Here is a 12362-nt window from a genome sequence, read left to right as displayed (position 1 = left end):
GTCTATCATTCTTAGCTCAATTATTAGGTCTTTAGAGAAAAACCCTCTTATAAACGGGGCCCCTCTCAAGGACACAATTGCAACCGTTATTGCACCCATTCTTACCGGTAATCCTTGCCACAAGCTTCTTAACCCCCGGATATCTTGGATTCTTTGGTTTCTATGAATAACACCCCCTGCGCCTAGAAACAACAAAGCTTTAAATACCGCATGGGTTACTAAATGAAAAAAAGCTACAGACGGAAGAAGGATTGAAATCGAGAATATTATTAACCTTAACTGCCTCAAAGTCGAGAGTGCGATTACCTTTTTTAGGTCAAACGCAAACACAGCCCTTGACCCCGCTAATATTAGAGTAAATAGTCTTAAGACTATAAGTATTTGAGTCACAAAGGGATTAGCTCTGATAATATAAAAAGAGCGAAGAATCAAATAAACCCCAGCTGTCACCAATGTCGAAGAATGCACCAAAGAGGAGACCGGTGTGGGTGCCGCCATGGCAGCAGGTAGCCATGCGCAAAACGGCATTTGTGCGCTTTTAGTTATACCTGCAAGAACTACCACAAACCCTAAATTAACCCATGTCTGCACTGGGTGGTATATATAAATTAACCACCCCCCTTCTCTTAAAAAAATAGAAACTCTAAAAAGTACAAAAACATCCCCAATTCGATTAGTCAAAGCTGTCAACATAGCCGCAGATAACCTCTTATTGTTCTGGTAATAAGCCACTAATAGGAATGAGGTGAGCCCTAGCCCGTCTCAACCAATTAAAAGTATTACTAAATTAGGAACTAAGATTATAAACACTATAGACAGCACAAACAACCATACTAATCCCATAAACCGCTTGTAGTATGGCTCTCCAGCTATATACCACTTGCAGTAGGTTGCTACACTTCCTCTAATTACCAAAACCGTCCCAACAAAGACTATTCTTACGCTATCTAGTAGAACTCTGAAGCTAAATGAGAGACAATTACTCTCTCAAACAGTAACTTCCAATAAATAAGCTTTTCCAAAGGTCCTCCCTCTAAGAATAAATAAGTATCCAATCAGAATCAGTAAAAGTAACCCTAAGTTACTTTTTAATTGTATGATACTATTTTTACGAGCCATCTCTTAGTAACCTTGACATCAAATCGTCTCCGCATAGTCGCATCACCATAACCAGAAGGGCCAAGCAAATTCTGGCTTCGCAAACAGCTAAACATAGAATTAGTAAAATTAACCAAAACTGATTTATTAGAAACACATGGGTTACAAACAATAAGCCTAGTCTTATTATTTCAAGCCCTACAAATAAACACAAAAGGTGTTTGTTTATACGGAAGATTACAAAACAGCCTATACTTATTAAGAAAACTCCTAGGAATTTTATTCAAATCATAGCTTTAAAACACATAGTTTTCTACGACTTACAAGGCCGTCGCTTCAGCAAAGCTTTTAAAACTACCTACCTTCTATGATCCTCCGTATAGAGACACAATAAGACACAAAAAATATAACACTGAATACACGCGATTGCAACTTCAGCGGCTCCAAAAACACCTCCGCCCATTATTAACCCTTTAATACCCCCAACTCCTGTAAGCAGCCTTCTGCTATTTAACCAGCTAACTACTAACTCTCTCCTGCATATAGTTAGAATTACTTTACCAGCTCCCAGATTTAGTGTCAGACGTAAAACTAATGTTAAAGGGCGAAGTATGCCACTAATTAGCTCAACCACTACTATAAAAGGCACAAGGATTAACGGGCAACCTGTTGGAACGAGACTCATCAACCCCTGCTCAAATCTGCATAAAAGACTAGATAAAACTAAACAAGTTCAAATAGACAAAGCAAAGGAGAACCCGAACACAAACTGCCCTCTTACAGGGAAAAAGAATGGAAAGTTTCCAGACAGATTTAGTATCAGAATTATCATGAACAGACCCCTTATTACTAGAGGAAACCCAGATAGCTTTAGTCCCTTTCCGTTCAATCGAATCATCGAATAAGTAAAGGATAGCACCAAACTCCGAAAAGAGCTCGTACTTCTACCCTTAGTGTACACGTCTCTAAATAGCACGGTTATTGGCACTATAGAAGACAGCAACCATAACGGCATAGACAACCAAATTAAGTTATAGCTGTGAGCATCAAATCTAGAAAAAACATCTATTAACATGACTTTAAATTATTGATTACGCGATTTCTTATAAATATAAGTGATACACGTGTTATAAGGGTTAGTTCACACAAATGGCAATTGGCTATAAACATGCTTCCTTCCTGGATAAAGGTCTCGGGTACCTGCTCAGTCTATTTCACCACATAAACCCCCACTAAATACAACCCCTCGCTGGCTTACTAGAGCCTCTCATAGAAGGAACTTAAAATATATTAGAGACCCAAAAGACACAGCGGACCCATAAGAAGACACCCAATGTCAGTGAGCATAAATATCAGCGTAGTCTATATACCGTCGAGGCATTCCTCTTAGGCCTAAGAAATGCTGAGGAAAGAAGGTAGTATTTACCCCAAAAAATATTGCTATAAAATGGGCTTTCCTCCATTTCTTATTAAAGCATACTCCAACAAAATTTGGCAACCAATGGTTAAGACCACAGAACACCCCAAACACCGCCCCTATTCTTAGCACATAATGGAAATGAGCCACCACATAATATGTGTCGTGTAGAGACACATCCATAGAAGCCCTAGACAGTAAGACCCCTGTTAGCCCTCCCACGGTGAATAAAAACAGAAACCCAGTACTTCAGTAGGCGGCAGGCTTTATTTTGAATTTTCTTCCTGCTATAGTTGCCAGTCATCTGAATACTTTCACCCCTGTTGGAACAGCGATTACTATAGTTGCGGTAGAAAAATAGCCTCGAGTATCAACATTAAGACCTACGGTAAACATGTGGTGAGCCCACACCATACACCCTAACCCTCCAATTCCGATTATTGCGTATACTATCCCAATTAGACCAAAAACCGCTTCTTTTCCAGAGCAATGCATAATTACTTTTGATATCACACCAAAGGCAGGTAGAATAAGAATATACACTTCCGGATGCCCAAAAAATCAAAACAAATGTTGGAACAAAACGGGGTCCCCCCCTCCTGCGGGATCGAAAAAAGTTGTGTTAAAGTTTCGGTCAAACAAGATTATTGTGATGCCCCCTCCTAGAACCGGAATTGAAATAATTAAAAGAACTGCAGTAACTCTAATCCTTAAAACATAAAGCTCCGCTCGTTCTCCTTTCATTTCTAACACTGGCATATTTTTATTGGTCCTAGCAAAGTTAATAGCCCCCACTAGAGAGCTGAGCCCAGCTAGATGTAGTGACACAATAAGAACATCCATCCTAGGGCCCCTATGATAGGGGTACACAGATAAAGGGGGGTAAATAGTTCATCCAGCACCAACTCCTTTATCCGTTCTAAAGGACAGTATTAGTAAATATAGTGCATTAGGAGATAGTCAATAACTTAAGTTGTTTATTCGCGGGTAAATTATATCTTTACCTCCTACTAGCAGAGGAATCAACCAATTACCGAAAGCTCCAATTAAGATAGGTATCACAGCAAAAAAAATTATTATTAAGGCATGCGTTGTAACCACCACATTATAGAATCAATCTCTTTTTAAGAACACTGCTCCAGGATGCCCCAGTTGCATTCGGATCATTAACCTCAACCTTGCTCCAAACAACCCTCCTCAGACTCCGCTATACAGATAAAGGGTTCCAATATCTTTGTGATTTGTTGATCACAGCCATCGACGTCACCAGGACTCCACTTCTCCATAACCCCCTACTTCTTCCTTTTTTAGTATTTTTATCATTTTATTTATCCTTACTTAGAAGCCAATCATCTAGCCTTATTAGCCCTTAGAGCCGCACTAGATTTTAGCCTCTTAATATTTTTTTCCCTATACGCTATAGTAAGATATGCCTTTTCAAACCTTCTATTAGATCCTTGAGAACTTTCATTGGTCCCATACTTCCTTAAGAAGCACTCTCGACGTGAAAACCACAGGTACACACAATACACTTCCAACAGCAAAAGTAAGCCTCTTACAATCACCTCTCATCAAAATTCGTTTCGCATAAATGCCACTTCTAGTATTAACCTACTCATTCCAAAGACCCCTCACGATATTCGTGGTAGAGACCCCCAAACAAGATAAGAAGGAAACCCCTTGAGGACAAAATCCCTAACACTCTCTTACCGTAAAAGAACATGTAGGCAAAAGGTATTAACAGCACTACCTCTACATCAAACACGACGAACAAAACTGCTACTAGAAAGAATCGGATAGAAAAGGGCCTCCGAGCTCTTCCAATAGGCTCAAATCCACACTCATATGGACTGCACTTTTCTCGGTCTAGACCCCGCTTTTCCCTTAGTAGCATAAATAACCCCGTAAACAAAAAAGACACAATGCAGACAAACGCAACTCTTAACCCCATAACCATTCTTCTAGAAAACTTATGGAAGTGTCTTTAGCTCCCAAAGCCAATATTTTATTTTAAACTATATCTAGCTAAAAAAGGGTTGACACCACTAATAGCCCCACAACCTATCGTTCTTAAATTAAACTACTTTTTTATAAGGAAAAATGGTACAAGCCATTTATAACAAAGTTAGCAGCCCTATTATGTTAATTAACTTCCTCACTTAAGAATGAAAACCTAGGCTTAATAATTAGATGCAAACCAATCCTTTTTTTTAAAGTACCATTCTACAAAAAGGAGGTAACAACTACCTATAGTTATGTTTGAAACAAAATATTTTATTTTAAATTACCTTTTTATCATACTTTTGTGGTTTTACCCACTCTTTTTGAGCCGAAATCAAAACGCCCCTGGCCTAAAAGCAGTTTCTAAATAAATCTCACCAAGATCAATGCCCCCCCTGCTAGGTTAGCCCCGATCACTATCCTCCACATAATCTTGAATTCTGCTTTGTTTTTGTCTACTAACCTTTTTATTACTATCCTATAAAAAAAGTCAATGTAGAATTTTAGCCTGATTACTGAACCTATAATACAAGCCACGATTACAGCCCTTCCTCTCATTAGAAACACCAATACTTTCGCTAGAAAGCCAAGGAAAGGAGGCATCCCCATCAGTATCAGTAACCCTATACCCCTCGCGGCTCTACTAATCTGACCGCCCATTCTTGTTTTGTTTATTATTGAGCACCCATAAAAAAACAGCCCTACCGACAGCGAGTAAACTGCAAAATACCCTACAAAGACTACTCTTGACCATGTGAGCCCTAACAGCATTCATGATGTATGCACAAACGACGAGTACGCGCTTATTACTCGTACTGAATTCTGGTTAAGGCCCCCTACTGCCCCAATTCCAGCTATCAATACAATTACTACTCACAACCCCTTAGAGGGTATAATTATTGATAAAAAGACAAGGGGGGCGACTTTTTGCCAAGTTAATATTAACCCTCTTGCTAACCATCTGCTGTTCTTAATAATTGAAGGGACCCACGAATGTAGCGGGAAAACGCCAGATTTTAACACTGTACCCGCCCCCCTTATCACCAGCCCTCTCACTACGTGCTGCTCTATCAAGGTTACAAAACCCACTAGTATCAGAATTGACCCCGTTCTTTGTACCACAAAATATTTTACACAGGGCTCAGGACTATAGTGACCATCAGGGTTTATAATTACAAGAAATCCATACAGATTTAGCTCTAAACCGAGTCACACCCCTACTATCTCTTCTCTTCTAACCCTAAGAATTGTCCCGATCAATATTACCCCTAATCTCACTAATTTTATAGGTCTTACCACAAAGCTTACCATTTCAAGTAAAGGTTACTTATAACACTTGAAAATCATAGGTCTTCTGTCCTTAATTAGACTACTTTACTCAGACTAGTAAGCGCTTGGAATCGCTTTGGTACTTGATTTCAAATCAAAACTGTTTAACTAGTCTGTATGACTCCTATTTTTAACCTTTTAAATGGTCAGGAATCTTATATCAGGACGGAGCATGCTCTTCTTGAATGTACGCATACCACGAAGGCTTTGCGTCTGGGTACTTAAACGTATAGACGTCCCCGTCTCATATTTTGAACCACCACATGTATAACCATCCTCCAAACCACACATATACTAAACATCATAATGCTACCCATACCACATCTACGAAGTGTCAGTACCAAATGCAAGCCTCAAAACCAAAGTGCCGTTGACTGGAAAACTCCCCACGCCATAGTCGGACTAACCTCACCATTAGTCAAAGAGTCCCCACAACTACGTGCATTCCATGAAACCCAGTTAGTAAATAAAACACTCTTCCATACACCCTATCTGCAATAGTGTATGAGTTTCAGTAGTATTCTCGAAGTTGCACTAGGAAGAACACAGTCCCACATAAAATTGTTACCACTAGGCCAATAAATGGCCCAACATCATAATCCTTCAAACGCATTCTCTTATGGGCTTGAGTTACGAATAACCCCCTCCTAATTAAAAGACCTGTCTCGAACAGCCTTGTCGACGACGGGTTTGGCGTGCGGATCCCTGGAGGGGGTCATCGCATCCCTAGTTCACACGAGGGTCTTAAGGCATTATGGAAGAAAGTCCAAAAAAAAGAAAAGAAGAACATTACTTCAGACAGAATAAAAAGGGCAACTCCATCACGAAATCTCTTGATTACGAAGCGAGTATGAAACCCAATATCTCCCTCACGAATTAAGTCTCGCCATCATCTAAAAGTTCTCAATAGTATACACCCCAACCTCATTCCTATTAATAGAAATCTGGGAGTTCGATGCAGTCACAAAATTAACCCTACCGCTATTCCGTTTGCCGAGATAGCCACAAAAAAGGGCCACGGACTTGGACCTGGTACATAGTAACGAGAATAAGGATTACGATTCATTGTTTAGGGTATAAACATAAACATAAAGTTCAGCGGTATCCAATGAGCCGCCAGAACAAAAACATCACAAACTCTTCTCAAGTTTAAGGACTCCCTGTGTGACACCCCCTTCCCGTGACAACAACTTCCATATAGGTATAGTCTAAAACATGCCCTAATAAAGCTTATCAGACCCAGGATAAGCAGGAACACTCCACTTATTCACCCTCCCACGCCGAAAACGAGGATTTCCCCAAATAAGTTTAGACTAGGAGGGGCTGCTATGTTGCTTGATCTTAACAGGAAACACATTAAGACTAGACTTGGGCAGACTAACAAGCCCCCTTTATTTATTACTAGCAGACGCGAGTGCCTCATCTTATAGATAGCATTCACATACCTGAACAAACCTGATGAACACAACCCATGCCCGATCATAATAATAATGGCCCCCACTACCCCTAATACCTAATAGCACAAGCCTCATATGCGCTACAGAGGAATATGCTACCAAACATTTTAGGTCCACTTGCCGTACACACGCTAATCCTGCGTAGACACCTCCTGCCAAGTTCACCACTAGTAGCAGCACAAAAAAAACGCTTCTAAGCCTTATTTGTATAACTATTATAAATCGAAGCAGCCCGTACCCTCCTAATTTTAGTACCACCCCGGCCAATAGCATCGAACCGGCTACTGGGGCCTCTACGTGAGCCTTAGGTAGTCACAGGTGAAATGGATATATTGGTAGCTTGATAAGAAACCCTAGAATGTATAGCCATCACAATCTCATTCCCCTTTTTTTTTACTAGCCTTACCACAGAACTTATCCTCCTCCTCAACCCTCTAATATAGAGTTCTCTTACCCCCCATAAGAAAAAAAGAGATCCGAACACCGTATAGATTACTATATACCCCCCTGCCTGTAAACGCTCTGGCTGATAGCCTCAGCCTACAATTAATAACAACAGAGGGGCTAGCACACTTTCAAAAAAAAAAAAAAAAAGAAAGAACCTCCTCACCCTGAATCTTATCACTAAAATTAGGCTGATTCTGATAATTATTAAATTAAATCTTGCTTTCCGGTGGATCTTAACCCTCCTTAGGTAGGAAAGAATTGCTACAATAGAGTTAGTGTAACCATTAACCCTATTACAAAGTCTGTGGTGTACAACCCGTTCAACTCTACCCCCCCTATCGCGACTCTTGTGGCGCCCATACTTAGAATAGTTAGAACGCTTAACCCAATGACACTCATATTTAGGTTTTTTATAATAATCAATGCAATAAGTCTAATTGCCAACCTTTTAACCATAAGTAAGACAGACTTTATCTGACACATTCAGTGTAAATGAATTATACTAGTTTATATTATCTTACATACACCCTAACTAGAACTACTACACACACACTAGCCATAAGTATGACACATAGAAGAACAGTCCAACACAAACTCATTAACTTATCATAACGTAAACGAGGTAAAGAAGCACGAATAACCACAAAGAAGACCGCAAAAGCCATCATAAAGACCCCGATCAACGCTTCATTTCCCCGAAAAATATCGCCGCCCTTATAACCCTTCTGAGAAGAATACTAGAGTACTCCGCAATAAATATAACTGCAAACCCCCCTCCGCTGTACTCCACGTTGTATCCTGACACTAATTCCGACTCTCCTTCCACAAAATCAAATGGCGCCCGATTAGTTTCAGCTAGCATACACAGCATTCAGACAACTATAACTACGCACAAAGGAAAAAAGAAAAAAAAGGACCTTTGTTGGAACACCCTAATTTCTTGAAACATAAACACACCCGAGCACAGCACCACACAAAAGAAGATAAATCCTATAGGGATCTCATAAGAAATTCTTTGCGCCATCGCACGAACTGCACCTAGCAAAGAGTATTTAGAGTTAGAAGCCCATCCGGATATTAAAGCCCATCCGGATATTATTACCCCGTAAACCCTGACTCTAGTAATAACTATAAACAGAATCACCCCGAAAACATAAAACACTTCAGCCGACTTATACGGGTATAAAAGCCATCCAAGTAAACTGATAGTTAATATTAGTGCAGGAGCCAAAATGAAGGGCCCTACGTTAGCACGTGTAGGCACAATAAACTCTTTACATAACAACTTACCTGCGTCACTAAAAGGCTGCAAGATCCCTATATAACTCACCTTGGATGGACCCTTTCGGATTATAATGATAGCCAAAATTTTACGTTCCAACAAAGTATAGAAGCCCACAGCGAGAAGCACCCCTACAAAAGGGATAACACCAACAACCACGCCTACTCAGTCCACCAGTGCAGCCTTAGTCGACCCCAAGGGAGTAAAAGAGTCCGCTGACACTTGACAAAGGCTTAATAGGATAGAGGCTCCAAAGAAAACAGCTACTCTCCTTAGAGTCTTAAATAGACACTCGACACTAACCATAATGAGACTGGGCTTAGCTTTGTAATTCACACACAAACAAGAGTATATCTTATAAGACGAGCTTAAATCGTATGCATTAGGTCTGCCAGCTTGTGCCATGAAAGCAAGTATATATACTTATGAATTGATCCTAAATCAAACGCATTAGCTCTGCCAGCTCTCACAAAGATAAGAGCCACTACTCACGGCGCCTTAGGGGCATGAGCCCTATATCCTAATATTAGACCACCTTATCACTAAAAGCTACTTGCCCATTGTACAAGTTCATTAAATTAAAAGTTTAACGCTTCTTAAAAGCTTTAGCTTATTTTTTATTTTAGTTAAGAGCTTCCAACCATATGACAAAATATTTCTCAGGAATAAACTCAATCACAATCGGTATAAATCTATGGTTAACCCCGCAAATTTCAGAACACTGCCCGTAAATAATTCTACACTGGGAAGCTTTTATAGGAAGCCGATTAATTCGACCTGGGATGGCATCTACTTTAATTAGTAACTTAGGGAGTGCAAACGAATGGAGCACATCAGACCTTCTTACAAAAGCAGTTATTTGCACATCTGCTGGAGCCACCATCCGGTTATCAACATCCAACAAACGATACCCTCCTTTTCTAAATGTCTCCTGCTGGTCTTCTATGTAAGAATCAATTGTATAACACGAAATTCTTTCAGCGCTTTCTCTAGAGCTTGGAGTGTCTAAATTGCGACAAAATTCGTAAGATCAGTACCATTGTTTCCCAATCGCCTTAAAATTTCACCGGGGCCGTTTTACTTCTTCTATATAATATAGGTTAATTATAGAAGGAAACCACAACCCTACTAACATCAACATTGGCACAATAGTCCATCAAAATTCTAATCGTTGACGGTTCAAGAAATGGCGATAAGAAAATTTAGTAAGAAGGATTACGCATCCTATATATATAACAAAGACCAACACAGCCACTGCTACTATCATCACAAAACCATGGTACCGGAACAGGTCTTTCCCTAGTTCCCCATGGACAATATCACCAAAATATCGACTCCCGTAAAAAGACATATTTATATTTTTCTACACTTATTAGCCCACTCACGTGCGCTACTTTCGCGATTTACTAATTTTAATAACTTGAAATAAGCTAAAAACTTAAACCATTTCAGGTCTACAGGACGACTCCTACAGAATTTAGGGTATTCAAGCAGCTTGTCCCACACCCACAAAGAAAGAGGGTTTAATAACAACCTAGAGAAATAAATGACTGAAAGACACTGCCCCAAAATGATATAAGGCTCCCGCACTGGGCGAGCACCAATCCATGTTAACCTAATAAACCTACCAACCAACACTCAAAACACTACTTGATTAAACGGGTAAAAACATAAACTTCGATACTTACCTCTGTGAAGACTAGGAATTAGGTATAATACTACAATCGACAAAAACATAACATATACCCCCCCCGCTTTATGAGGAATTGAACGAAGGATTGCATAAGCAAACATAAAATACCACTCAGGCTGAACATGGATTGGCGTTTTTATAGGATTAGCAGGCCAATAGTTTAAATGATTCCCTAACAGCTCAGGATCCACACACACTAAATATATAAAAAAGAACCTAAAGCAAACATAACCAAAAAGATCTTTAATAGTATAGAAGGGGTGGAAGGGCACACACATAGTACCTCTTTCAATACCCAAAGGGTTATTACTCCCTTTCTCATGTAAAAAAAACAGGTGTAAAAAAACAACCGCCACTATCACAAACGGTAAGAGAAAGTGTAAAGTATAAAACCGCTTTAGAGTTGCATTACACACGGTCCAACCCCCTCATACATAGCGGAGCATACTCTCTCCTACTACGGGGATCACTCTAAGTATATTAGTAATAACAGTAGCCCCCCAATATGACATTTGCCCCCAAGGCAAAGTGTAACCGAGGAAAGCCTCCGCCATAGTTAACAAAAACAAATGCACCCCAAAATACCACACTGTCTTATCTAAATAAGACCCATAATACAGCCCACGAGCAATGTGCGCATAAATACAGATAAAAAACATAGAGGACCCATTTGCATGAATATTACGCAACATTCATCCTTTTTCCACATTACGCATAATATGTACTACAGAATCGAATGCCATGTCTTCATGAGCAGTATAATGAGTTGACAATAAAAGACCCCTTAGAAGTTGGATAATTAGGCACAAGCCTAGTATAGAGCCAAACCTTCACCAAGCGTTTAAGTTTACAGGACAAGGCAAATCATAGAACCTGTCATTCATAATCTTCACCAACTTATTAGTACTTCGTCACGGACCAACCCTCTTAGGCGTGTTAATATTATTCACAGTATTGTTACCAACCATCTCATAAGAAAGGCCTACACCTTGTTTATGAGTTTACAGCTCACCACCTCTTCCTCGGCCACCTCATGAATTTTTGTTATATATACAGGCACAAACCCCCCGCACACCGCATTTTTTTATGAGTACACATAAGCTTGGACCCCCCTTTTTACACCTCTGAAGACACCCAAAGTGTTAAGTGTCCAACTTTGTTTTTGCTCCATTTTTACTTTATTTTTAATTAGACTTAAAGCGACCAACAACTTACGCTTCAAAAATTTTTTTATTTTTAAGATACACGCCTCGTTTTCGAACCGAAAACCACATGAGCAACCAGAGCTGGGGTAAATGAGGAAATAAACGTCTCAAATCCCCATTATCCTACAGCTTACAATTAGCTATAGAGCCCAAGTAACTTAGAATTTAAGGGTCAAATTCACCACTTTCTCTGCCAATAATTAGGTTGAATCTCATGTGGTCCTGAAGAATGCTTACTCCCCGCAAAGGCTTTGTAGCCTTTCAAGCATACACTAAAACCAAGTTAATTAGGTGTAAGGAGACCCGTATTGACCAGTTTTTAAATAGACCATAACAGCCTAACAATAAACGAATTAACTGTAATTTTGCTTATCTTATGGATTATTTTAATAAATTATAACTATTAATACACCAATAAACTTTAACTATGAGC

The 12362-nt window shown here is 39.6% G+C and overlaps 4 protein-coding genes and 1 pseudogene across 4 annotated transcripts; all 5 read right to left on the bottom strand.

Moving 5' to 3' along the window:
• Nucleotides 1-3076: 3076 nt before the first annotated feature.
• LOC134702886 (cytochrome c oxidase subunit 1-like) lies at nucleotides 3077-3763 on the bottom strand (annotated as a pseudogene).
• A 1116-nt stretch (nucleotides 3764-4879) lies between these two features.
• On the bottom strand, nucleotides 4880-5827 carry LOC134702884 (NADH-ubiquinone oxidoreductase chain 2-like). The gene is given in 1 exon segment (XM_063563431.1): nucleotides 4880-5827. A coding segment is annotated over 1 exon segment (948 nt).
• Nucleotides 5828-5975: 148 nt separating this feature from the next.
• Nucleotides 5976-6911, bottom strand: LOC134702880 (cytochrome c oxidase subunit 3-like). The gene is given in 1 exon segment (XM_063563428.1): nucleotides 5976-6911. A coding segment is annotated over 1 exon segment (936 nt).
• Nucleotides 6912-9653: 2742 nt separating this feature from the next.
• On the bottom strand, nucleotides 9654-10382 carry LOC134702882 (cytochrome c oxidase subunit 2-like). The gene is given in 1 exon segment (XM_063563430.1): nucleotides 9654-10382. A coding segment is annotated over 1 exon segment (729 nt).
• A 2-nt stretch (nucleotides 10383-10384) lies between these two features.
• Nucleotides 10385-11692, bottom strand: LOC134702881 (cytochrome b-like). The gene is given in 1 exon segment (XM_063563429.1): nucleotides 10385-11692. A coding segment is annotated over 1 exon segment (1308 nt).
• Nucleotides 11693-12362: the final 670 nt, after the last annotated feature.

This window comes from Mytilus trossulus, unplaced genomic scaffold, assembly GCF_036588685.1.
Source record: "Mytilus trossulus isolate FHL-02 unplaced genomic scaffold, PNRI_Mtr1.1.1.hap1 h1tg000743l__unscaffolded, whole genome shotgun sequence".
Taxonomy (NCBI): domain Eukaryota; kingdom Metazoa; phylum Mollusca; class Bivalvia; order Mytilida; family Mytilidae; genus Mytilus; species Mytilus trossulus.
Note: the sequence above shows the minus strand (reverse complement) of the source record. Positions and strands in the feature narration are given on the sequence as shown.